The 26,900-nt window shown below is 38.6% G+C and overlaps 5 protein-coding genes across 8 annotated transcripts in view; 2 read left to right on the top strand and 3 right to left on the bottom strand.

The window, feature by feature from the left end:
- The first annotated feature begins 301 nt into the window (after positions 1–301).
- On the top strand, positions 302–8,174 carry kmt5ab (lysine methyltransferase 5Ab). The gene is made up of 8 exons (XM_034871831.1): positions 302–307; positions 3,754–3,757; positions 5,698–5,829; positions 6,044–6,248; positions 6,344–6,431; positions 6,654–6,713; positions 7,228–7,418; positions 7,617–8,174. The coding sequence occupies exons 3-8, from the start codon at positions 5,706–5,708 to the stop codon at positions 7,825–7,827; spliced, it is 879 nt and encodes a 292-aa protein (XP_034727722.1). The 5' UTR covers positions 302–307; positions 3,754–3,757; positions 5,698–5,705; the 3' UTR covers positions 7,828–8,174.
- Positions 2,006–3,532, top strand: c5h12orf65 (chromosome 5 C12orf65 homolog). Of its 2 annotated transcripts, XM_034871834.1 has the most exons (3): positions 2,006–2,215; positions 2,309–2,589; positions 3,030–3,526. In XM_034871834.1, exons 2-3 carry the CDS (start codon positions 2,311–2,313, stop codon positions 3,258–3,260), a joined length of 510 nt encoding a protein of 169 aa, XP_034727725.1. In that variant the 5' UTR covers positions 2,006–2,215; positions 2,309–2,310; the 3' UTR covers positions 3,261–3,526. The 2 variants fall into 2 exon arrangements, with proteins under 2 accessions (XP_034727725.1, XP_034727726.1); XM_034871835.1 differs by lacking the exon at positions 2,006–2,215 and having other exon boundaries at positions 2,222–2,589; positions 3,030–3,532.
- rilpl2 (Rab interacting lysosomal protein-like 2) lies at positions 8,034–12,190 on the bottom strand. The gene is made up of 4 exons (XM_034871832.1): positions 11,686–12,190; positions 11,445–11,596; positions 9,403–9,525; positions 8,034–8,957 (listed from the first exon to the last, which is right to left on the bottom strand). The coding sequence occupies exons 1-4, from the start codon at positions 12,151–12,153 to the stop codon at positions 8,936–8,938; spliced, it is 765 nt and encodes a 254-aa protein (XP_034727723.1). The 5' UTR covers positions 12,154–12,190; the 3' UTR covers positions 8,034–8,935.
- Positions 12,191–12,971: 781 nt separating this feature from the next.
- LOC117944746 (RILP-like protein 1) lies at positions 12,972–19,056 on the bottom strand. 2 transcript variants are annotated; one of them, XM_034871829.1, is made up of 8 exons: positions 18,569–19,056; positions 17,234–17,384; positions 15,752–15,870; positions 15,373–15,639; positions 15,069–15,236; positions 14,555–14,718; positions 14,365–14,463; positions 12,972–14,048 (listed from the first exon to the last, which is right to left on the bottom strand). In XM_034871829.1, exons 1-8 carry the CDS (start codon positions 18,857–18,859, stop codon positions 13,958–13,960), a joined length of 1,350 nt encoding a protein of 449 aa, XP_034727720.1. In that variant the 5' UTR covers positions 18,860–19,056; the 3' UTR covers positions 12,972–13,957. The 2 variants fall into 2 exon arrangements, with proteins under 2 accessions (XP_034727720.1, XP_034727721.1); XM_034871830.1 differs by having other exon boundaries at positions 14,555–14,715.
- Positions 19,057–19,943: 887 nt separating this feature from the next.
- The window catches only part of hip1rb (huntingtin interacting protein 1 related b), a 21,576-nt gene continuing 14,619 nt past the window's right edge, over positions 19,944–26,900 (bottom strand). For both annotated transcript variants that reach the window (XM_034872150.1, XM_034872151.1), the window contains exons 19-32: positions 26,415–26,562; positions 26,131–26,217; positions 25,922–26,029; positions 25,644–25,780; positions 24,818–24,928; positions 24,637–24,695; positions 24,375–24,405; positions 24,160–24,222; positions 23,904–24,004; positions 22,767–22,872; positions 22,505–22,628; positions 22,357–22,418; positions 21,248–21,478; positions 19,944–21,139 (exon numbers count right to left, since the gene is read on the bottom strand). In XM_034872150.1, the coding sequence (XP_034728041.1) occupies positions 21,131–21,139; positions 21,248–21,478; positions 22,357–22,418; positions 22,505–22,628; positions 22,767–22,872; positions 23,904–24,004; positions 24,160–24,222; positions 24,375–24,405; positions 24,637–24,695; positions 24,818–24,928; positions 25,644–25,780; positions 25,922–26,029; positions 26,131–26,217; positions 26,415–26,562 (1,377 nt within the window). In that variant the 3' untranslated portion in view covers positions 19,944–21,130. The remainder of the gene's footprint in view (positions 21,140–21,247; positions 21,479–22,356; positions 22,419–22,504; positions 22,629–22,766; positions 22,873–23,903; positions 24,005–24,159; positions 24,223–24,374; positions 24,406–24,636; positions 24,696–24,817; positions 24,929–25,643; positions 25,781–25,921; positions 26,030–26,130; positions 26,218–26,414; positions 26,563–26,900) is intronic.

Here is a 26,900-nt window from a genome sequence, read left to right as displayed (position 1 = left end):
GCGCGTTTGACTCACAGGCTAGCCAATGCCACTGTTTTTGGTTTGAAGCATTATAGGCTATATTAAGTTGCAAACGTTGACTAGGTCTAAAAACTTCTACTCCAGCGTGTACACATTTGCGTTTTGTTTTCTAAAACAACAATTGTACACAATCTATCACGTCCAAGATATACACCAAACAGAACTATAGCGAAGCTGCATCCATTCTACAAGTGCTCTCATTTGAAACTTTATTAGGACGTTAGTCAAATGAAATGAAGAAATAGTGTGTGCATATGGATAGACTACCACCAGTGAATGTGTAGGCCTATATTTGTAAAGTAAGCCTATACAAGTTTGAGGTAGGCTCCTTTTGAGTCTCTTCTTTTCATGCCACTTTTCTACTATAACTCTGTCTGTCTCTATTTTTACAGTGCTGTTTGCTACTTTTACTTGATCGGAATTTTTCTTCCCCACCAAACTACACCAGCACACCATTTCTGAAACATTAGTCGCCTATGTTCCGGTGTGTGTCTTTTCCTCTGCTAGCTTGACGAAGCTCAGACTCGCACGGCCATTTAGACGAGCAGTTTCGACAGTGGGGCGCCCCCTGCTGGCATCGGAGTATATGGGCTAAATTACTTTTTTATTAGTATTATTATTTGCAAACTTTTACAAATCTGTTATACAGTGTTTGAACCATTTGGCATTGTAACTACAAAACATATCAAAAACATATTCATTCATCTCCAAGGAACATTACAACCTAGAATGTGGTCTGATCTTAGAGTGGCAGGCAGAGTGGGCTTTATTATAGGCTGTAAAGTTACAAAGGTAAATGTATAGCACTCGTGTTACATTCATGCACACAGCCGTGTTACAGCCTGGCATGCGGTGATAGACAGACTTACTTTTACTCAGTTTACCCGTATTAATATTTGTATGTATTTGAATGCATTTATACTGTGCATTCATTGTCACCATCTAAACTCACTTAGTAACAAAGTGAAGTGATTGGAGGCTCAAATATTTAAGAAATATTAATTTTCATGTAATGGTGCATGGTGGGGACCTCAAGAAGGTCACTGATTAGATGTTGACTATTGCATTACATTTTGCATTTGCATAAAATGTAAAAATGTTTCATACATTTTTCCCAACCAACAATGAAGCATGTCTACCCAAGAACTAACAAAAACACAAAAAGAAACCTAGGCTGTTCCTGGTAAATTCTTGTTTAAATTTTGCACAGCACTTAAAATTCTTTATACATTTAGTATATAGTTCATTACTACATTAATTATACAGAATATTGTATCATTGTACTGCATCTATCAGAGAAATCGTTACATGCATATCTTCTTATTTTTTCTTCGTCTTTTTTTGTTTTTTAACCCAAAAAAGGATGGCAAATCCTGAACAAACTGAAAAGCTTCGCACACAGAGTTTGGATTAACTCTTTATGCAAAATCGTTTTCTTGTGGACCACAAATTGACCGTTTGTAGAGTTGTGGAGATGTTAATTTCTGTTACAAATGCATAATACTGATTTCTTACAAATACTGCAAGTTGCACTGGAAAGGTGAGTCTTTTACAAGATTCACATAAAAATGACGATCCTCCAGTCGACTGCAGGTCTTTGAATGATCTCTTAATTTCTATGTTTACATCATAGACAAGCAACATAGTACAAGCACATTTACCATTTTCGACATCCCCGATACAAGTGCGTTGCATGGTAAATAAATAATAGTACAGAAAGAGAGAGGACATTAGGTTTATATATATAGGCTAGACTCGTTTGTAGGCTATGGCCTAGTTTGTTTGTTCTATTATTAGGCACCGAACTTCTAAAAACCTTGAACAGGGGATTTCCCCATTGAAACATGGCCCTGCCAAATGTGTAACCTGTAGGTAATCTGCCACCCTTAACCACCGTCCACCTTTAAAATGTCTACCAGAAAAAAACTTTAAAGGAAACTTCAATTTACATGTCTTCAGTTTCCTACCTGCTGGAGTTTAGTTCACCGAACCGACACACGACGGCGGCAGAGGGTCAACAGAACATGCTATCCTGTCCACGAGGAACTGCACGACAACTGCTGATTGGCTGACTGGTGACGGCAACGTAGGACTGGAGACTGAACCTGGACGTAAACAGGAACGGCTGCACGCGACCGTGAAACAGACATGAAAATACTGTAGCCTACAGTAGAGCTATTACTTAGCCTACATGGTAAGACGTTTTGGATAGAATAATTGATATTCCGTTATTGGTGACACACAAAGTGATGTAAGGCTGGCATCCACTTTCTATGTTTATTTAAAGAGATGTCGCGGCTTGTCCAGTTCCTCAGCTGGACGTACGGTGTGTCCAGCCGGGTCATATGGAGAGCTTCTCCCAGTGTCTCTCCACTACTAATGCCGCTCCCGTCTGGACTGACATGTGTTTTGGCAGCGGGCAAAAAGGACTTAATAAACTTTCCTGTCCTGAATGAGGACGAGCTCGAAGAGCAGTTTGTGAGAGGATCTGGACCCGGAGGACAGGCCACGAACAAAACCAGCAACTGTGTGGTGCTCAAGCACATCCCCAGTGGGACTGTTGTGAAGGTTAATAATGTTTTTAAATCCATCTGTGTACCTGCCATCACTGGCATCTGTCCAGTAGATATTTGGTGAATAAATGACCCAAATCCGAGTTATGGTGTTGAGTTTCAACCTCTGTAACGTTCTTGACCATAGAAGTCTCAGTTGAAAAAACTTACCTCATAGGTTAGTACTGTAGCTGTTCTGATGCTTTTGATAATATTACAATATCTTATCCACAGATACCCAGTTGTATTTTAAATGAGATTAGAGGACAATATGGACTTCTTGTCCATGTTGACTTAGAAAGTAGAGATTTAGTGCTTTTTATCCTTTCAGTGCCCTGATAAAAGCCCCAGAATAGCTACTATGGCTACTCAAGATTGGTGATATTATCTTTTAGTCAACCAAAGTTATGTGATTGATGTTAATTTAATGTCTTGTACCATCCATTTCCTCTGCAGTGCCATCAAACCAGATCTGTGGATATAAATCGAAAGCGTGCTCGGGAAATTATGCGCGAGAAACTTAATGTTGTTTATAAAGGAGAACTCAGTGAAGTTCTTGTGAAGAAGAAGGAGTCTGAGCTGAGGAAACAAGAGAAGAGGAGGAAGGCAAATGAGAATCTGGAAAGAAAAAAACTCTTTAAAGAAGCGCTGGCTGCAGACTCCAAATCTGGAAATGACCCTGTTTGAAATGTTATTGAATGTATACTTGTAGGGTTGTGTACTTTATGCAGATTGAATAACAAAACATGGAAAGGTTCTGTCAACTGTTTTAAGCCTATTATTAGCCTTTTATTTGTATAGTATCTTTCATGCAAATTTGCAATACAACAGCAATCACATAATACAAGACACAAGAAAAAAATGAGAAAATAAATCAAATATAGTCAAATGTTGGTGATGTGTAGTTCATCTTTCAATGCTTGAATGGGTGTTCTTACAAAAATTTAAAAACGTTAATTGGGATCATATACTGTAAATAATACTGTAAATATTGTGATATATACTTTAGGTAAAAAGTGCAGTATGTACTCGAAGGTGTTCTTTGATAACGTAGATACATGGACTACTGTAATTCTTAAATTTTAGCATTTGATGACATTTACCATCCTTCATTTCCTGTAAGTTCTAGCCTCGGTTTCACACTAGAGCATTTCCTGCTGGCTCATTTCATAATGAAAACACAGATCAAAAGAAGTAAACATTATTACATAAGCCCAAATCTATCACTACATGTCAGCAAAAGCTGTCTGATCTAAACATAACATACTTGACCTCTACCTGCCACAGTCTCACTTTCAAGACTCTAAAACTAAACTATTCTTGAAATAAAATAAAAACTTCTGCTACATGGGACCTTGTAGCACACCCTTTTGCTTTAGATTTCAAGTATGGTTAAACAATTTGGTAGGCTACATGCTGTAAATGGATTCTTATTTATTACCTGTGCTAAGGTAATGTCATAGGACACTGAACATTTTACTGATTTAATCATGCTTTTCTTTCTTTTATATACTATAAACGCATTGCTGTATGCCGAACATTATATTTCAATAATAATAATTATCAGCATTTATTTAACCCCTTTAAATATTTATTCATTTTTTTGCTACATAGACATGACTACAGCAGAGTTGTCTAACTGAGAGGTCAGCCTTTGTCGAGTTGCGGCCAATGAGAGAACTACTTTCATGCTCGTGCCTCTCATGCCCGGACGAATCAGCCAATGAGAGATGCAGTACGGATTTTAAATCCACCAGGCTCACTCATGCGCTATTTCGCAGTGTATCTAGTGAACTGATGTTTGTCGTTGCACACGGTGGACTAATGTAATGAACTCCTAGTCCATTGAATGTAATTCTGGGAACGGACATGGCAAAAGGTAAACTTGTTTATGTGTTTCATGCGTCGTTTCAGTAATGGTTGCATGTCCCACAAACTACTCTAGTTAATGTGTAGCTAATGTTACATTTCGCTGGCAAGGGTAAACAGAGGACCACCTTTTCAAATACGTTAGTTAACGTTACCGTTAGCTGAAGTTTACTAATAAAACTCTCTCCGGTAACAGTAGGATTTGTATAATGTCGGGCGAACTAGCTAGACAGCAGTGCTTACGTGTATTTGTTTCCATGTTTATAAAAGGGAAGAAAAGTGTGCTCAGAACCGATAAAAAGCCCGAGGACGCTGTTAAAGTCAACTCACGGAAGGAGACAAAGGAAAACAAACCTGCAACAAACAAGGTATGTTTAGTTTTTTACGCTTTGCTTTCGCGACTAAAGTAAGAAAACATTTTCTCACATTCGGAGTTAAACCCACCACCCGGAACGCAACGTTAACTTTTAAAGGGGGGGGGGACTTACATCGGCCTGCTGGCTTCGTAGCAACGGATGTAACCAAAAGCCAGTATTCAGTCCTATAAGCAAAATCTATCCCCAAGCTGCTTACTGCCCTTTTAACCAGCTAAACTGAAAGGGTTATGTGTAGTAAAAGGCATAACGTTACACATACACCAGAGCTATCGTTGTAGGGTTTAGAGTTGAAACGTGAAGTTAACGGTAAAGATGTCAAGACGATTAATTGTCGCTAGAGAAATTGTTTAATGACCAGCACATACACACGTGACATTGTTGTACAAAGTTGACTTACAGCTAAAAAGGTGTTAAAATATGATTATATGCTCACATAAAATCCATACTCAAATTTCCATCCATCCATCCATCTTCTTGCCAATCAGACATGGCACTGTTAACGTGGAGATGTTCATCCAGGTGTTGGAGTTGGCAGGCAGAGCGTTAAAGTCTTCTTCGGCTAGCAATAACATGTCTTTGAGTGTTTAATAATATTATTATTATTATTATTATTATTATTATTAACATGCTCACCAATCTTCTAAACTTGAAGCACCTTCAATTCACATGCATGTTGGGAGCAAAAATAAAGACATTTAACAGTCAATTCCAGCTGAAAGGTTATAAACACGATTTAAAAAAAATATGAATCTCATTTGTTGTCTCTCCTCAGATTTAGCTGAATGTTTATAAAAGTCCTTTTTAGGTCTACTTCTGTGAATGGTACAGTTTTTATTTATTTTTTGCCAATGTAGATTATAAATATTTTTATTATATTTTGCAGTCGATGTTTCAGAGTCTACGCAGTGCAAGCAAACCTAGATCCCCTCTGAGCGACAATACAAGCATGCTGATCCAGGAAGGAAATGAATCTGATGAAATTAATCCTGACACGTCAAAGTTAAAAAAAGGCGAGTACCTAATTACATTTTAAAATGTTTTATCATGTCTGTTTGCATATGATCTCCCAGCTGTTTAGTATGTGGTCAGCAGATTAACATGTACCACAAACAACTTTGGTGTGCCTGTGAATGGCAGCAGTGTTTACAGACCCACTATCTTACAACACTCCTAACTTTTGTCACTCTTGATTAATGCCAAGTCTTTGTTTCTTCCTCATTTTAGACGTGTCTAATGAAATCAAATCTGAGAGTTGTGAGTCTAAAGAGCAGAAGCCTGAAATGGCTTGTCATGGGATCAGAGAGCAAAGCCCTGACCAACTAAAGCAAAAAGAGTCCTCGACGCACACAAATGGCAGGGCAGCAGCAGACATCAAACTCTCAGCATCCAAACCTCGAAGTAGAACTGGTCGAAAACTCAGAGCGAAAAAGTGAGCGCGGAAAGACATGTCAGTTATAAAAACAAGACTCAGAAAGTTGCACAATCACGATCTGTCATTACCTTGATAATGTTTCTCTTTTTCAGGACAGAGGTCAAAACTTCCCAAAACAGAAAGGTGACGGACTATTATCCCATCAGACGGAGCAACAGAAAAACTAACGCAGAGTTAAAGGTCGGTATGAAAAATGCTTTTTGTGGTTTGTACGTTTAACAGTTAATAAAAAGCTTTTTCCACAATTATGTAATTTTGTTTTTGAAATTAAAATATATATATATATATATATATATATATATATATATATATTTTTTTTTTTTTGTGAGGATGTAAGGATTATGATACTTTACCATAACAAAAAGTTTGACTTTGACCCAATAACATTCAAATTGTGAACAGAGTGAAGAACACAGACACATTGATGACCTGATAAAGAATGACACTGAAGAAGGACTGCAGGTAACATTCATGGTTTAAATGTACAGTGCCCCAAATGTGTTGGCACATTTCACTATGCATTTAATAACTGTCCGCAACCGCCAGTGCTCCCATTACCGATCGGATGTTTGCTAATGTGCACAAAGCACGGCAACGATAAGGCAACAGAGTAGCACATTGTAGAGTTATCAACTACCCGTCAATAAGGTAAATCTATTTCTGTAAGTAGAACTTTTTTTTTTTTTTTTATAGTAACAGAATTTCAGTGGTCTTGTATGGCAGACTTCTATATTTTAGGTCACTGTAGGCATTTGCAGTATTTTCTGTAGATCAGTAATAAACACGAAAGAGGCAAATCAGATTTTATTTTCTCAAACAATTTCTCAGCAATCTAATCGATCAGTGATTTAATACTGAGTTGCTAATTTTGACAATGTAATACATTAAGTATTGTTAAAAAGTAGTAGTAAAGCAACCCCTGCTGCATTACTAATTCAGGTAAATTTCACACTTTGTTGCTTTTGAATGTTAACAGATCAAACACATAGAAGGAAAAGGCAGAGGGATATTTGCTGTCAAGAGCTTCAAAAAGGGAGAGTTTGTTGTGGAGTACCATGGAGATCTACTGGAACTAGCTGAGGCTAAAAGAAGAGAGGCCCAGTATGCCCAGGATCCTAAAAAAGGCTGTTACATGTACTACTTCCAGTATCAATCCAAAACGTACTGGTAAGTCCACGTTTTCAAACATAATTGATGCTGGGTTTAACACCTATTTCATTTTAAATAATTTCTCTTCAATTTGTTAACTTGGTTAAGATTTAAGATGACCGTAGTCTTAAAAATGAAACTTTACCATTTTCTTGTCTTGTAGTTTGGCCACCTGTCTTGTGTTTTAATGACAGTAAGTCTTTGTTTCCGTGTTAGTGTGGACGCTACAGAGGAAACAAGCCGTCTTGGAAGACTGATCAACCACAGCAAAAGTGGAAACTGCCAAACTAGGCTTCACCCCATCAAGGGTACCCCTCATCTGATTTTGGTGGCTTCCAGAGACATCGACGCAGAGGAAGAGCTGCTGTACGACTACGGTGATCGGAGTAAATCCTCAGTCTTGGCTCACCCTTGGCTCAAATACTAAATCCTAACCACAAATGTTAATATTTTAGATGAATTGGTGCTGTCCTGTTCAACGTTATGTAAAAGATGCTATGGATGAGTAGTCCTCAAAATGCTTTTTTTTTATTAAGCATAAAAAATATTTTTATTTTAAATTGGGGCTAATGCATCAACTCAAGTGTATTTTTGCAACTGTTTTTATCATGTTTTTATATATTTCTTTTAATCTTAATTGTTGCAGACTGATGCAAGCTTTAAGGGCATTTCTCCTCATGGGGTTTCCTTTTGCAATGAATATAATTGACAATTCAATTTTCCTATTGTAAATTATTAACTGTGCTGTAAATTAAGGAATAAAACGAGTATTCATTGCAGCTGTGTCATTACTAATGGTGAAGATCTGAGACATGAATGAAATATTGTGCTCTAAGAAAACCCTCTCAACCTCTTATTTTGGCCATTTTAATCTTAATTTGATACCTTGCAGTCTGAAAACCGACAGGAAATGTAAGCGATGTTAGCATAGCATGCAAAAAAGGTCCTCAGCTGGAAGGGAGTCTAGCATGTTGTGGTTAAATGGTATTTGCCTTAACCCATAAGCTAGCCCATTTCATTTTTGCATCTGCCCCACACTGCGTTTTACAAAGGAGTTGCAAGACTGAATCCACATGCTAATAAAAATGTACCTGAAGTCGTTCACACACTGCTTATTGTCTTTCAACTATATTTCCATTGTATGCCAGAGCAACAACTCATTTTCTTTGATAGTTTAGAGTGACCAAAAATGTGTTTAGGATTACTGGACCAACACGAAGCACCTTAAAGACTTCATTTTGATTTATGAAACTACAATTTATAGCTTATAAATATCTTCTTTTTGAGTGATTGCATTCAACAAAATCTAGTTATATAATACTTTCCAGTTTCATTTCATATCTTCAAACCTATGTATTATATATTATACTACAAAAACTATTACTATAAACCATCTTAGGTTCAAATTTCCAGTACAAAATACAGTGGTTGTTTAACAAAAAAAAAAAAATCAATAAAGTGTCTACATGATGAGAAAAATGTGCTGACAAATCCAGTTTGTCTTCTACATGGTCAGTTCTTGTGAGAGGTTTTTCTTATTTTCGCCTGAATGAAAACCTATAAACAGAAAGGGTCCAGAGTTAGTTTAAGGAGTTTTTTTCCAAGCGTTGTGAACATGGAACACAGGGAAAACTGCCCAGTGCGAACATCGTGTCGTGGCAGATTGTAATTACTGGTGGCTGCAGTAGTTTGGTAGACACACTGCCAATTTCCGACTTCTCTCTTTCTCTCCTTCAGCACTCACACAAACATCCTCTGCATTGCATCAGCATGAATTCATTCGGTCACAAGTATATCATTAGGAGACAGACTGTGAGAACAATCTCCCCGCTAGCTTACTTCAACATCATGTGGTTGCTGATGACATTTATCTTGAAACCTTGCCATCTGAGGTAAACAGTTTCAAACAAATGTTATTTCCTCTATGTCTTTCAGATTACTTCTTTGTTATCTGGACAGTCATACTACTGTATTCAGTAAAGCAATCCGTCCTATTACTCACAGTTTGCCTATGGTTGTCTTCTCTTCTTTTGCATTATTTGTTGTGGATGGACTGTGCTCTGTAGAGTCTGGTGTTTTCAGATCCACCTCCACCATGGCTGGCTCAGCCTGTGGCAGAATCCCACTGCACAAAAAAGTAGAGCTTTATAGTCACTGAAGTAATTTAACATGAAGGTATCCTACATAAAAAATCCTCACAATCAAGTTGAAGCCACACATGAGATTAAATGTATCTCTTTCTCTTCAAAACTAGAAACTGTGTTATCAAAAAGATCAAAGAAGCAATCAAATAGGAGGCTAATATCAGCTTTATAACAGCACATGTAAACTATTTTATGTAGTTGTATACAACAGCCCTGCATTAAATCCTGTAATTGCCAAGCTTATATGCGGATTTGTTGACATTATGTCAAAGAGGTGTGGATTTAGCTATATGGAAATAACATCTGTCCTTTTGTTGTTGGATCGTAGCGCGGCTTTTGATACTGTGGACCACTGTATTCTTTTGGACAGAATTAGAGAAATACTTTGGAATCCCTAGTCAGGTGCTTAAGTGGTTGAGATCCTACCTTACAGAAAGATCTCAATGTGTGTTTTATAATAACACATTTTTCAACCCTTCCCCACTTCAGCACAGGGTTCCACAGGGTTCCGTCCTTGGTCCACTATTGTTTTCGTCATACTTAGGGCCATTGGGTCAGATCATTCGTTCTTTTGGGATTGTTTTTCATTGCTATGCTGACGATTTACAAATATATAAAGTATGCCAGTTATTGCAGCAAATGCATCTGATTCGGTTAAGTTATCAACTTGCTCGGCTGCTATAAGAAGCTGGCTATCAGCAAACTTCCTGCTACTCAACTCAGTAAAAACTGAGATGATAGCTATTGGACCAGCTAGATTAGGTCATTTGTATGACAATTTGACTCTGTCCATTGATGATTCGATCATTCAGCGCAAGGATAGAGTAAAGAATCTTGGGGTAGTTTTCGATCAGTCATTTTCAGTTGATTTGCATATTAAAGAGGTGACAAAAGTAGCCTTCTTTCGTCTTCGAAGAATTGCAAAGATTAGATCAATATTGGCACTTAAAGATGCTGATGCCCTTATTCATGCCTTTGTTACATCTAGGCTGGACTATTGTAATGTACTGTTCTCGGGGCTGCCTAAGAAAAGTCTGCGAGGTCTGCAGATGGTCCAGAATGCTGCAGCACGTATTGTGACCGGATCATCTAAATACATAACTCTTGTGCTGGCAAAATGGTACAAAACGTACAAAATAGAAAATGGCCTTGCACCATTATATCTGTCCAATCTTTCAAATTCCTATGTGCCTTCTGGTTGCTGCGCTCCCACAGGTCAGGACTTCTGACCGTCCCAAAGGTTAGGAAGAAAACAGTTGGTGAGCGAGCCTTTTTGTTTTGTGCTCCAACGTTAGGGAACAGTCTTCCAGCAGTTATTAGATTGGCATGCTCAACGGAGGTATTTAAATCAAAGTTTAAGACTTACTTATTCACTGCTGCTTATGAGTCCTAAATGTGTAATTATCTTTGTTGTCTTTGGAGAGTGGAATTTACTTTTTACTGTTTGATTTATATTTTTAATGTACTGTTTCTATTTTAATTGTATTCTTTTTGTAAACCACTTTGATTGAAAGTGCTCTTTAAATAAATGTATTATTATTATTTGTATTATTATTATTATTATTATGGTCATTATTGAGGATGTAGTTAGGGTTGTGTTGTATTGGACAAGACCTTTTCAATGAATTCAATTGCTAGGCAACAGTCTAGCCCTTTGTTTACTTCCTGTCAGTTTATGTCACATACCCTGCAACAGGAACTCTACTTGGGGCCATTTCGAATGGTCTACACTACAGTAAGGTGTTTCTAATGCTGTCTTCCTCGTGTAGTTAGCTAACTCACGTATGGAAATGGAGATGGACAACACACAACATAATGCAGTTATATTGCAAAAGAGGTGACATGGGTAAATAAAAAAGAACTTTCCCTGCCATCTTAGAGTAGACTTTAGTAAACTCGCCTTTTGTAGAGCTGAAGCTCCTCCTGAGCCACCATGAGCTGAGCTTTGAGCTGGTTCCTCTCCTGCAGGACCTCCTTCAGCTCCTGCATGGTGAAGCGCGGTCTATTGGGGTCTGTGAGGTCCACCAGCAGCTGGTTTGGTCCCGCTGTTTGCTGTAGTGGCAGCAGGCAGGAAAGCATCTCTAAACGTTCCCTTTTTGTCACTGTCTGACAATTATTTCAACTGTACATGACAGACTCACCGTGCCCTGCCCAGAGGAGCTCTCCTTGATGATCCTGTCCAGCTCACTCTTCAGGTTGTCCCGCTCCATTTTCAACTCCTCCAGAGACAAGTTGTACTTGTTGACCAGAGTCTCGAACATTTCCAACACACGCACTATTCTGAACTGTAAATCCGACACTTCTTCCCCTTTGCTGCTTATTTTCAATAAGTCTCGTCCGATGACATACGAAATATCATACACATCCTCAACCGAGAGCTCAAACGCGTCCTTCTCGAAAGCCAGAGCGGGCGACGGCTCTTCACCAAACTCCATGACGGAACGATACGACTCCTGAAAAAGAATTCGAATAACTAATAACTTTTCTACTCTACTACCCGCAATTCCCCCCAAAAAATAGCGCTTTCTTTCTTTTTGTCTTGGGTTCAACACTTTTACTGGCAGAAGGTAACAAACTTCCAGAGCAACAGCACTTCCCCCATCACTCATCCACCAATAACGTGACTCGCTGGACTGCAGAGGAGGGCAAAGTATCCTAGCGACAGGTGAGTACAAAGATCGTTTATGGCTCAAGAGGACTCCCTCTGCTGAAAATGACTCCCTCTATCCTGTCGGTTCGTGAACGCGGGCCTTTTTTAACGTTACAGAATCAGGTAGAAAACCACGTGATTTTACTTTTGTTGTACTGTATTTTTCTCGTTTACTTCTATTTGTTGTTTACTTTCTTAAATTAAATGTACTTATTTCTGTCCGTGTACTGCTGCAACACCTGAATTTCTGCTCTGGTTTTTCAATAAAAGCATATATTCTATTATTTTCTATTTATTAAGAGTGAAATGACCAAGTAAAGTTTCTTGCCAACACAAAATATTATCTAATACTATAAAGTTTTAAAATGTATTGGACATAAACACAACATACAGTACATCTAGCACATTTGCCTTAGCCATAATAGTCTTTCATAATAACACAATTACAACGTTAAAAAGATGAAAAATAAAACTTTATTAGTTTATTCTAAACAAGCATCATTTTTTTTTTATGCAACCAAGCACTTTTTTTTTTTTTTACAGTACTCATTATTGTTGGAATAAAGTAGGCTAATGGTCATACTGATCTTTTACCAGTTAACCAGATTGTACTGGTGTTAAATACAGTGTGGTGCCCTACTGTGTGTAAATGTTTGCTCTTATGGGAATTACTAGAAATGTTGGGTCTGTTGTTTGTAAATAATGGAGTGTGGTCCAGACCCACTTTATCTGTAAAGTGTCTCGATACTGTAAATACAATTGAATTGAATCTTCTTCTCAATTCAGGAGACTAAACCCATTGTTTCAGTCTCTTAGTGGAAAACAGAGGCACATGATAATTCAGATCCATTGCTGCACCTTCAAACCCCACTCAAACACTTACCAACAATAATTTGTTATATAATCAATACATTTTAACATAATTTGTAAAGAAATTACACAAGATATCCCATTAAAAGGTCTTATAGCATGCAGACCAATTCCCAACAACAGGTGTCATTATTCAGAGAATGTCAAGGAACTTTTGTACCTTTTGAACTTTTGTAAAAATTCAATTCATACTCTAGAAATTGCAGTGACACAATTTCTGTATTTGGATCAAGCAATGTAGCGAGGAAACTTGGGTGCTTAGTTATTTGACAATAAAGCAGCAAGTGCAGGGTAACACCTAACGAAGTAAAACTTTTTCATCGTAATATATAAAGTGCGGCACTGACAGGTAATAATGTTTTATGTAGCACCTGATAGGTCATAAATGTACATAATAATTTAACTACTTAGGTTCATTTAAAGCTCTTACCAAGTAGGATAATTATGTAGTATGGCTTACCGGATGTACAATGCTGGGATAAAGCCTGACATCTGGCACGTCTCTAAAGCATTCTCCTCCTCCTATACCCCTACCCCAGAATGATAAGCGGTTTAGCCAGCTCATACTCCAGCGATGACACAACACTGCAAAGACAGGGCTGGCTATGCAAGACTAGCTAAAATGCTACCAAAACGTATTGCAAAAGTTGACACCAGTCATGAAAACAGTGGTTCATTTATCACAGTTACTGTATGTATAAAAGTATGGCTTTAACTGAGTATTATTTTCATTGTCGATTGATCTGCTGATTATTTTCTCCATTAGTTGTTGGTCTATAAAATGTCAGATAGTGAAAAATGCCATGTTTTCTTCACAACTTAAAGATATTCAGTTTACTGTCATAGAGGATTGTGGTGACAAATAAGAGCAATAATCCAATTCAAACTCAAGATCATACGAAGAACAGTCTTCTGATTGGCATCAATGTGGGGTCGTCTGAAATCAATCCGGCTGCCACCATCGGCATTATAGCAGTGAAGATCCTGTCCAAAGATGGAAATGGAAATGGTGACATGATGCAATGGAGACAGGAGGGGCATTTAGAATTAGATAAATAACACAAAAAGCATCAGAAGCTTTGTTGTGATCATCACTATTATATGTTTTGTGACCCTCAGTAGTGACACTGACCACTGACAACTCACATGAAAACAGGCGCCATTTGTTTCACAGATTCGTATTCAATCTGTCAGGAACATATATCTAATGATGTTTTTTTTTACACATTATAATGATAAATTACACCAATGGAGTGTGATGAATATTGTGAGAGAGTCAAGTCAAATTTAAATTACTCACAAGCGTCTAATTCCTGATTCGGCCTGATCAGTGGAACTGGAGCAAGGTGGAGGAGATGGAGGACAAACCATGGAGCTGAATTCATCCCCAAACTCCTCACTGACGGGTATGGGAAAGGGAACTTAACTTTTGCATCAGTGTTATGTCCAGTTGAGATTAATCAAAACTTAATTTTTAAAACAAAGTGTACCTTTTGTAATATGCCAGCTCTTCATGTAGCATAAACACTTGGGCCTTGAGTTCATTCTTCTCCTGCAGGACGTGCCGCAGCTCCTGCAGGGTGAAGCAAGGTTGGTCTGAATCCTGCTCCAGGCGGTCTGTCTTCTCCTCTGGCCCTGTCTCAGCGGACACCTTCTGCAGTCAAAACACACATTCAGCATTTCTCTCCAGCATGGGGGTCAAACTGAAACATATTTCTGCCAGATTGGTAGTGGTAATTTATGTTAACAGTTAACAGCAGAAACGCACAACGAAAGAAAGTGATGCAACAATAAAATAGGGAAAGAAGAACACTGCAAGTTGATTTACACAAAGAAGATTTTTCTTTTTACATTTTGCAAATGTTTCATGGGGATGGAAGTATATCCAACACGTTAGGGACACAACAGCCTGCTAGATTGATCATACTTTATATTGTATTGTTAGTGTAAATTGTCTTATAGTGGGCCTCTGCTATAGCAGTCAAACTGTTTAACAGGTGGTACCAGTAAACATGCTGATGTGTCCTCATCTTTGTCACCCTCTTCCTCATTATTTTCTCTCTTTGATGACCCTGGGAGAAGGGAAGGACTCTTTAAGTAGCTTGCCAGGAAGCCAGGTTCCTCTCCACACTCCACCCACACTGAATTTGGTTGGGAGTTAGATGCCGAAGACTGAATTGGTAACACAAAACATCCACTTAGCCACTAGAACATCATACATTATACATTATTAATACAAAGAAACTATGGCCTAATTATATTTATGATATACAGCCTTCTGAAGATAAGTAATTTTTCTTTTTCCTACCGTCATCTGTGGTGATGTAGGTGGTGACATCCCAGATCTGTTTATTTCTATATCAGTGACCTCTCTCTCCAGTTCCCACCCTCGGAGCTCCTTTCTCAGCCTTGCGACCTCCATCTGCAGAGCCCCCAGCTCCTGCTGCCGTGCCTGGGCTGCCGCTTCCAGCTCAGCCCTCTGCTGGATCAGTGCCTTTCCCTGAGCCTCCATCACTCCTACCCTGTGACGAAGGTCCTGGTTGATTCTTATTAGCCGATGTTGCTGCATCTGGAACTACAGTTAAGGAAATGTTTTTAAAAAATCTGGACAAGGAAGGTAAATTGTCGACTGATGTAAAAAGATTGTCAGGTGCCAGTATATGGCAGTACATGGTATAAATCCCCACCGCCTCAACATCCTTGTTTTTTAGTGTCAGCTCATGGTCTTTAGCCCGGATTTCATCCCTCTGCTTATCCACCAAGTCTTTCAGCTTATTCACCACCTGCCTCTCCTTGTCTGACATTCCTGTGGATATCATAAAAAAATAGATAAAATGTTCCCACATGCACATCAATGCAATCTAAAAGGAGGATTCATTTATTTCACTTCTTTACCATTCATTTCTTCCCATCCACTTAACCATCAATTTCCCTTTGTGCCCAACAGCAACTCTTTCAATACATTTAAGCAACCAAATAAAGCATTATCCATGATGAGAATGATTGAAAGTGCATTGGCAATGGCTGGCTAAATATATTAAAGCACCTGATACACCATGAATTTGCAAACAAATAATGTGCCAGTGAGCAGAGTGATCATATCATTCAGCACCCATTTATATGGATGTTCATGTTTATAAGCAGTGTGTGTACTGTGGCCCCGGCAGTAATGTAACTACAGCTGCAGCCACCATTAAAGTCTCATACAATATGTTCTGGTCTGCTTCAAAAATAGTCTCCTTTACAATCTCCTGACTGCCTCTCTTCACAGCCTGCTTTCCATGACAACATGCAAGCATGGAGCATATACTGTGGAATCCCATGTGACTATATAGGGTAAATATGTGTAATGTACAGCAGATGGTTACTCAGCGCAACACAAATCTGCAGTAAGCAGCACACATGTAAAATATAAATCCCATCTGTACTGGAACCCTGAGCCAAGACCAAACTAATTTAGTATCCAGAGTCATCACAAGACACTGAACAACACAACATGCATGACAAGACTTCAAAAAGCAACGAACCAGACCATGCTGTTATTATACTATGTACTTAAATTTGTATATTTTACATTCCCTTAATATTTTTCACAATAGACTGTTTTTGTTTATCCAAAACACTACATTCCTGTGACCTATCCTTTCAATACCTGGCTGCAAACCGTATGCCCTTTGGGATAATATAAGTTAAATATGGTAAAGATTAACTGACAATTCCCTCATCCCTATCTACTATAATCACCGTATGGAGATGAACAGATCTATAAGATGCTGTGGCACAAAATCTGAGTTGGTAGCCTACTGTTACTGAAATAATGAAAATTGTTATAGGAAACATTTTTTTAAATTCAAATTGACAAAAAAATGTATTTACTTTGGCTCGGAAAAGTCATAACTGATACCCGATCAGCTTAATAATGTAAATATTGGCATAAATACCAATCGTATTGTTGTATTGGATTGGGGAGTCCCTAATATCATATCCTTTGAAATAAAACATTTCATGAGATTATTCCTTTAGAAAGTTAAAAAAAAACATACATTAAAAAAATAACATAATAATAAATATGTTAAAAGAAAATACTCTTTTCCAATGAAATTTCTTGCAACCTTTCAAAAACCCATCAGACGAACCCGGGATGAGAGCCATTGCTGCAGACAACCTACCCTCCTGTTTCTGCAGGTCTTCCTCTGTAACAGGGGACTCTCTGAGAGAGAGGCTTACTAACAGCCTCTTGTTCTCGGCCTGAAGCTGGCTGATTTGAGAGAGCAGGTCCTGGACTTCTCCTCGCCATACATCGTCCACCAACTCCAACTCCTGAACATAAGAGATGCAAACAAAAAAGAAACAGGGAAAACACAAACAGTCAGGTGCTGTGCAGAGTAATTGGTATTTGATTGGAAAGGGTAGATATAGCTGGGTGAATATGAGGGCTTTACAAAGTCAACAACACCCCAATTCAGATGTTGCTGCCTCTAAAATCCAAATAGTGTCATTAATACTCAGTTTTGTTGTTATCATAAATGTTTTGAAGTTGTAGGTGAGTTCATTAAAGTTGTGCTGTAAATTAATAAACAGTAATGTTAAGTGTAAAGTAACCACAAATTAATGAATCCCCTAATAACTTCCCTAATCATTAGTGTAGAGTAGCATTGTATATTAGTATTATGTAGGATAGTTTACGCCACTACTACTAATCAAATGTAATAAAAAATATCATTATCATAATATTAATATATCTATGACTATCACAACTACTGCTTAAAAGGTCCCATGGCATGAAAATGTAACTTTATGAGGTATTTTAACCTTAATATGTGTTCCCCCTGGCTGAGTATGATCCCCCAGTGGCTAGTAATGGCGATAGGTGTAAACTGAGCCCTGGGTATCCTGCTCTGCCTTTGAGAAAATGAAAGCTAAGATGGCCAATCTGGGATCTTACCTCTCCTTTCTCTCCTTTGTCTGCCCAAAGAATTTGGCCCACCCATAAGAGAGAGACATGGCTTTCAAACGAGCAAAGTGAAAGAGTCTTCAGATACAGTATTAAGGGACCACTAAGGTCTGTATAAAAGAGACTTCAGATACAGTATTAGGGGACGACTAAGGTCCATGTAAAAGAGACTTCAGATACAGAATAAGGGGACCACAAAGGTCTATATAAAAGCATCCAAAGAGCAACATGTCATGGGACCTTTAGTTGATTAGCTGATAAATCAGTTAGTGACTGACAGAAAATGAATGAATAATGTGTTTATTGTTGAGCAATATAAAGATGAAAAGTCTTCAGCTTTTCTCTGTTTCATCTTTATAAGATGTTTAGGGTTAGACTGTTGGTAACACAAAAAGTAATTTTAAAATGTCAAAACCTATATGTGCGACTCAGCTATTGTTACGTTTGCACTTTATAAGGTCACAAAACAATCTCTCACTCTCACACACACACACACACACACACACACACACACACACAAACACAAACACAAACACAAACACAGACAGACCTTCTGGTGCTTCCTCTCCTGCTCGTATCTGTCGCTCCTCTCCTGCCGCAGCCTATCCAGCTCCCTCCGCAGTTCCTCGGCCTCTTGTCCGGTAGCTCCGCTGCTCACCAGGGCCTCCAGCAGCTCCAGGACCCGCACCACTTTGGGCACCACCCCGGTCAGAGACTCGCACCCATACCTGTCGATGACCCGCTCAAACTCCTGTCCGAGCACCGCCGCTATGTCGTACACATCCATAACCGTCAGCTCCGCCACGGGCCTATCCAGCGCTGACATAACGGAGGTTTCCATGTTTGTCCTCTGGTTTAGTTACACCTCCGACATTTAACATATCGGTGTTTCCTCCGACACTCTGAGTAGACTCACGTTTGCTGTAGAAAAACTAGCCCACACAAGCTAGTCCTAGAAGCGTATGTGAACTTGCTATTAGCTAGGGGTGCGTGGAGAACCTGTTTCACTTTGTTGACAGTTTAACTTTGCTTTGATGCTGCATTTAATACCCCCGCTAAAACGTGTATATGTCACTTTCAACGGTAAAACATACTATCAATGTTCAAGTCATGTGGTTCAAGTCAATGTGAAAATACTAAAGGTTCATTTGGGGGACTATTGCCTAGCTTTTAATCAGACAGGCTAAACGGTAAAGAGCCACTTGTGCTAGATTGACCATATAATCATGTTTCGTGAATGTCATATAAGCAGGAGTTGAGTGTCGGGTTTGGAGATTTTCAACCGCTCCTGAAGGCAGCAGCCCTCCCTCTCCTTGACTTAAAGTCCTGCACGTCATGAAATTAATGGTGCATTACCGTGGTTTACCCTGTATGCACATCATTAAGCTTTTTAAAATAGACCGGCACTACTTGGCCATTGAGGGATATGCAGCCTATCATAAGCAAAAAATGAAACTAACTTAGAGAAAAGTTTTTAAATTATTACCCAGGTATGAACATAATTTGAATTTCTTGTTAGGAATATGAAAATAAAATGTATACAATAGATTATGTTAAATCATTTTAGCTACCAACCTATATCTCCGATTTGTATAGTTTTTGTTATAGGCTGCAAAGTCAACTTCAGTTAATTATAACAGCTTGACAAATTAGTTTTGTTTGGGTAAGGGTTAATACCTGACCACTGGTTGACACCTTGTGGTCGGCCATTAATAACTGACAATGGGACACCTCATAAGGCATAAACCCTTACAGCGCATATATATAGCCGGTTGAATAAAAAAAAAAAAAAGATTTGAAATAAACCATTTAGTTTCTTCCCAAATGGACTTTGAGAGTAGTTTGTTTGGTTGTCATTATTGATCAAGTCTGAACAAATTATACCTCGCTCAAATAGGATCGAAACAAGATGAAGTAACATAATGGGATATTCAAACATTTATTGTTTATTTGTTTGACATTTACACTTCTTACAAGGAGAAACTACTATTATCTTAACTAAAATATATTAAGAGATCTGAGTGTATAAAGACATTTCGTACAGAAGAAAGGACAGAACATAAAAAGATGCATTTTAAGACCCTGTATGAAAAGCTCCCATAGGCAAAGAGAACTTGAACACCTTCCTATTGTACATTAACTTACCCTTAAATCTTCCTTCAGTCAAAAAGAATCCTTCGACAATTAGACACCTACATTCGAAATTTTTGTGCAAGCATCAAGTCTATATGCTGTATATGCTTTACCATAATGTCCAAGTTCTCACCTAATAAAGGGACATTCAATAGATGAGTGTAGATATGAAATATACTTGGTGCAAGTGGCACACTCCTAAACAGACTGCATGTATTTACAGGTACGATCCAATGCATTAGTACAGTACATCCCAAGGCCTCTGAGACAATCTTTTACTGTTAGGACAGAAAGCTGTTTTCCACATAAGAGGAACACTGGCCATCATAAAGGCAAAGCCTTGTTTGATTTATGCAAAACGTTCGCAGCAACATGGATGAACACAATGTGATTCCCCAGTTTCCTTTATCACCCACCACAACATAAATAACATCTAGTAGTGCACATTAACAAAAATGTGATGTTCTATGAAAGGAATGTCCAAAATAGCGTGCAAAAAGGTTGTCCAAAGCATAATGAAAACCAACTATTAACATACAATACAAGATATGCTGTCGATTTGCGGGGATCATGGTTTGTATTCTAAAAGCAGCAGTACTTTAATCATCTAAAAAAAATAATTGGGATGCAAAAAAAAAATACTTTCACACAGCCTAAAAACATAAAATTAACCTTTGTTGTTCTTGATGCCAAATATTAACATAAAAAGGGTTCTACCTGGATTGCATGCATCTATAGCTTAAAAAAAAAAAACTAAGGGCAAAGACAGCATATCTCTTATAGGCATTGAAGGTCAAAAATCAGGCTTCTGATCGATTTTGGCAAAAAGAAAAAAGGAAAAACACGAAAAGGAAAACAATGATGAGGCAGAGGATTGTCAGCATGCGACTTAAAGGAATTATATGTTAACAACAAGAGGATCTTTCTCCGGTCAATCCAGCCATCCATTAGTGGAGAATTTTCCTCTTCTGCTCAGGCTTTACTTAAACTGCAACGCACAGAAGAAAAGAAACAAAGAGATAAAGATAAGAGTTAGCAACAAGTCAGATCTTATTTTCTCCAATACAACACACAGCCTTTTCTTTACAGCCATTACCGTGGTTTTTGAGTATACGTTGGGTTTCTGGGCCAACGCAGGTTTCTTCAAAAGAGCCGGCTTGCTGGGTTTTGGTAACATGGCAACAGGATTGGCCAGCGAGGAGGTTTCACCGTTCCCCTCAGAAACCTGCTCTAAAGGAACTCCCGCCAAATCGTAGTGCTTCTTCCTCAGCTCGCCCAAACGCAGACGCTCGTTCTCCAACTGACTTTCTAATTCCAGCAGCTTCACCTGAGGGGCGGGAAATAAAGAGGTGGTTATGAATGGTCAAAACTGTTTGATGTATTTAGTTCAATTTAAGGGCATTTAACAACATCCACCATGTCAAATTAGTTGCAAGTCAAGCTCCTTTTTGTGAAACAAGAAAATAAACCAAGTTATTACAAAAGTAGTATAGCCTGGGCTTACATTTAATCTGTTTGTGTTAAACTGTGTTTTCTTAAATGTATTTATGGCTGAAGATATTTATTTCAATTAGTAGCCTTCAGTTTTAGATAAGTTTGCAGAAATTTGACTGATAATGAAAGTCATCCTCACTCAGCACACACTGCAAAAATGTATCTTTCTAAACCCAATAATTACAAATAGATCACAGAAATATGATATGGCCGGTTTAGATGATGCCTGGAGATTTGCATACTGTTAGAATAATTTCATCATCAAGATGAGACAGGAACCACTGAAGTTATATCAAAGTTAATTTTTACGTGCGAACACAAGAAGACCCTACAGAATAGTACAGAAAATGCCTAACTGGAAGATCCCTACAGATGCATTTTTACACAAAGTGGATGTCAATACAAAGCCATAACAACGTTGATGTCAGTTTATCTCATTCGGATGCCATTCAGACGATGGCTCCATGGTTATCTTGGAGGATCAGTATAATCTGGCATTCTTAAGCAAACAGTTTAAATAACAATCCGAGAAGAAGTATGTATCATACTATCAATATGTATACGTTTTTCTAACATTTACTTACAATTAATTCAATTTAATTATCATGAAATATGAGGGCAGAATTTTTTAGAAGCTAACATAAAATATCAAAAGTAAGTACACATACACTTACTTTCTTAAGCAATTAAATCTTCAGTCACGTGACTTACCTGGGACTCCATTTCTTCTTTTCTCAACTTGATGAGGGACATCCCAGAGAAGTCCATGGTTTCTGCACATACAGCGTGTTTAAGAGTTATTAGACAGATGGTCACCAGACTCCACAACAACGTAGTACACAGATCACATTGTATCCACCTTTTTCCTCCAGGTGCTCCTGGCCTGTCCTTGTTGAGCCAACCACATTAGCTGCCATTTCATTCACATGGCGAGAAGCCTGCTGGAGAACTGACAGCTTCTTACTGTTGCGGTCTGCCTTCACCTGAGGGCAAACGACAGCTCTTGAGTGACACCAGATGACCCAGTTTAAACACTCAACTTATTAGCATAATGTAGTATATTTCTACAATAATAAAACTATCTCAAAATGTATTTACTGTTGAGAATCTCTTGACATTACCTTCGAGGCAGCCACCAGCTGTGCTGTGCTAGCAGCAATCTCGTGGGAGCAGACAATCAACTCTTCATACTTGCCTGTGTGCAGTACCACCTTATCAGCAGACTCCCTGTGAGGAAACGGGTAAAGATGTTTATTGTGCGTGAGCTGCAACCCAACATTTCTAGCAGTGTCCTTGGAAATAACTAGCTCTGGAAGCTGCAATAATCTTTTTTTTTAATAATAATGGCACATGTACTTTGCAGTGACAAAGACTAAAGACAAAATTCAATCTGAAGTATCCCTATATTGTTTGAAGCATTGGCTGCTGTTATTTATAAAGAATTACACCCACACTCTTTCTTGAGCTCAATGGAAAACGCCATGAGGTCAAGAAAATGTGTGAAGGAAAATTCATAAGGACTTAGCAAAAGACCACCGCGGTGTAAAGAGAAGCCGACTGCACTTACACTCGGCTATGCAGCAGCAGATGTTATCAAGCCTTGTGAAACTACAATGGTCCTAGGATGAACTAGTGATAGCGCATCTAAGATACTTTGCCCTGCGCGTTTATACAGTGTTGTTTCACGCAGTCACAATAAACCTGGTGAAAATTATTACTTCATTACCAAGGTTGGAATGGAAATTAAAAAAATATATAGGCAAGCAGCAAAAGAATTGAAACAAAATAGTTGTCACGTTGAGCATGGTTGCTCATGCTCAGCCTCCTGTCCACTCATATTTATTGACATGAATCCCAATTAGTAGGATTGTGCTGAAAATAATTGTTAAATTTAGGCAAGATTGGCATATTGTTTGGTTCCGTGAACAGCCAAATGGTGCGTCGCTTTAAATGTTGCTGCCGCAAGGAATGATGGGAAAACATTATCTCGTTTACTTTAGTAAATGATGGATCAGTATACCAGCTCTTATCATTGCTGCCACTTAGATACTTACGGGTCATTTCAGTTTAGGACCTTCCTACGCAAAAAAGACTATTCAACTGCAGCTTTGTTATTAGCCAAGCAGCCACATCCTGTGTAGACCATTTGTTAACACTAAGAATCATAATTAATTTGACAGTGGTGTTTAAAAATGCTACATGAAATACATTGAATGATATAAAGATAAGGATAAGATGTAATGTCCTGTTATACTTACACCATCTCGGTGGCTCCCCATCCAACAGCCTTGGCAGCAGAGATGAGTCCCTCAGTCCAGCGAGAGTTTCTGACATAGAACTCCTTAATGGTGGCGGCGCCCTGAACAAGCAAAACAACAGTAGTGTTAGTATTGTTAGTTGTTTTTCTGAATGGAGCAGAGCAGCTCCCAATTTGATTTCAGAAACAAAAGCTGTTGAACTCAAACAAAACCGAGCTGCCAGTTTTGAATTCAAAATTAGAACTGCATGAATCACCTTCCCACTCTCGACAATCTCCTTCTGCAAGTCTGTAGATGCTATGATGAGCATGCGGATGGCCTACGGAAGAGTAGATAGTAACAGAAGAGAAACAAGAAATATAAAACACACATGTTCATTAGGACTTTAATTAAAGGTAGGATATATGCAGGGTAGAATATGGAGGAACACAACATACAGTGTATAAGTTAAAAGACATCAAACAACAGTACCTTCATCAGGTCTGTGCAGCTGTTGAGGATTCTGTAAGAGTGAAATAGTTGAGTTAGAACTAATTGTACACAGTGATTTATAGGGTTTTCTTCAGTTAACAATCACTTAAGAAGAATGAAAGGAAAGAAAAAGGTAACACAGGATGCAATGGACAATTATTAGTGTGATGAGAGATTTCAAAATCTCTGTCCCCCCCCCAGTTTGATTTTAATTTAACCCTTATGATGAAGTTTGCATTTAAAGTCCCAAAAGTTAACAAACCTTTCATTGACCTCCAGTTTAATTCCTGATGTGTCCTTTCGTGCCTGATTCATCATTTCCTAAATACAGAACCATGCATGACATTTATCAGTTACAATGGATTCACAGCACAACATTACAGGTAAAATCATTACAGATAATTTTGGTACATTTTAAAGTTGAAAGATTTGACATTACTAACATCAATCCTGCGGACTGCCTCCTCAATAGCTGCTGATGTTGCAGCCATTTCCTTTTCGACCAGATCTCCTAGCTCATCCTGACGAATGTCCATGCCTTTTGGCCGCAGCTCCTGGATACAACAAAAAGAAAATGATTATTAATGATAAAAAAAATACAAGAGAACAATATTGTAAGGACATCAAACATGACTGGGGAAAACTGAACAGAAATGTTAACAAGCCTTTAGGGGGATATAAAATTGGATAGCCTAACCAATCATAAAATATCAATATCATTGCAAAAATATCACAAATTAGATTTCCAAATCTTAACACTGCATGGAGATTGCTGCATGTGCCTCCTATGGATTTCTTCTTTTTGTAGAGGGATGCTAAAATTATTTATGTATCAGTAATCCAACACCCACTGACACCAAGTCAAAGTCAGAGGCAAAATCTCAATTTCAGCAATTCATGTTAGGCCTCCATGGAAGCAAAAAATAAAAAAAGGGTTATATTGGGAGCTCATTTCCACTTTAAATTAACAATACCTGTGGGTTTTGGAGTACTGACACATTTACCTCACTGTCCCAGAAACAAGCAGTGGTAGGAATGCTTACAGAAAATGCTAAATAAGCAGCATGATGCAGCAGTGATATCTTGATTAGCAGCCAACCTACGTTAGGTTACCGCACACTGTGCATGGGTTACACAGCAGGACGACAGATGTAACTTTTAGTCATAATTCATGTAGAGAACCTGGGGCTTGTTATCTTAATGTTGGTAAAGGCCCTGGCACATTCAATTAAAAAAACAATACAGATAATTGGTGTAAGTGTTTCTCACCTCGCCTAAGTGCAGGATCTTTTGAACAATTAAGCGAATGGAGGCCGGGTCCGCCCTCTGGAGGGAGGTCTTGGACTTCAGGTCCTTGAAGAACTGCAGACTCTGAGTGGCACAGCCTCTGCAGTTCTCTGTCAGTCCTGAGGGGTGTGAAAGGGCAGTGATCAACTATGGGCCAAATGCTTTAAATGCTGCACTTTTTTTTTTTTTTACACATGTGTATGAATGTCCTGGGTTATAAGTTCTAACATGAGTAATGAGCTAGTCTAGATATTCCTTACGGTCTGCTTGGTCAGTAGGTGCCATGTGTGCAGTGGCGCTGCCGTTGATGATTGTATCCGCAGCCAAGTGGGAGAACTGGGTCAGAGCCCTCAGCAGCCCTCCAGCATCTGGTTACAAGAGCATACATAAAGAAAGCAGTATACCACATTAACAGACCCGCCACAAACGGTCATAAGGTCATGTTGAATGAGAAGCAGAGCGAACTCACCCCTCATATTATTCAGATAATCTGCATGGCCCTTTTTCACTTTGTCTACGGAGCCCAATGTGGCCTCCGCCCGACTTATGAGGTAATCTGTTTGCAGGACAAACAAGAGGATTCAAAAAATAAAAAACATAAACTTTGTTGAACTCTTCAGAATATACAATATAATGTATATGGTCAACCAGCCATGGTCTTTGCTTTTTTAATCATTTAATTCTCACAAGCATCTCTTTCTTTGTTGTTAATCTGTTCAGTTTATGTCTGGTAAAATAAAGTAGGGGACTGACCTGGAGAGCTGGTGCAGCGTATATGAAGGGGATCATCCAGCTTAGCAACAGCATCTTGGATGATGTTCTCCGCCTCTGTGACGGTGCCCTGCAGCAGCGCAAACTGCTCCTCCAGAAGCTTCTGCTTCAGCTGCTCCTCCTGACTTGACTACATGCAGGCACACACAAATACACATTCAAAATGACATGGATACATCTATGGTTTAATACTTGCTGATGACATCATAATTATACTGTCAAACAGATGTTTGACTTTTGTATCAGCCATCTCATGACAGCGAACCTTGAGTGCCCATTGCATCCAATAATAGAGGTTAATCAACAACAAGATTTACTGTTGGACTGATATGACCAAATGAATCCTGTTCTTACTTACCTCTCCGGGAACCATCACCTTATCGTGGTGGCGAGGTTTGTGTGTCCCTATGAACCTGAGGGCTGTGTTGTCTGGAGCTTTGTGCTCCTGGTAGGGTCTCCCATGGCAAA

This window comes from Etheostoma cragini, chromosome 5, assembly GCF_013103735.1.
Source record: "Etheostoma cragini isolate CJK2018 chromosome 5, CSU_Ecrag_1.0, whole genome shotgun sequence".
Classification (NCBI taxonomy): Eukaryota; Metazoa; Chordata; class Actinopteri; order Perciformes; family Percidae; genus Etheostoma; species Etheostoma cragini.
The sequence above is the reverse complement of the archived record's forward strand: the minus strand, read 5'-3'. Positions and strand labels throughout refer to the sequence as shown.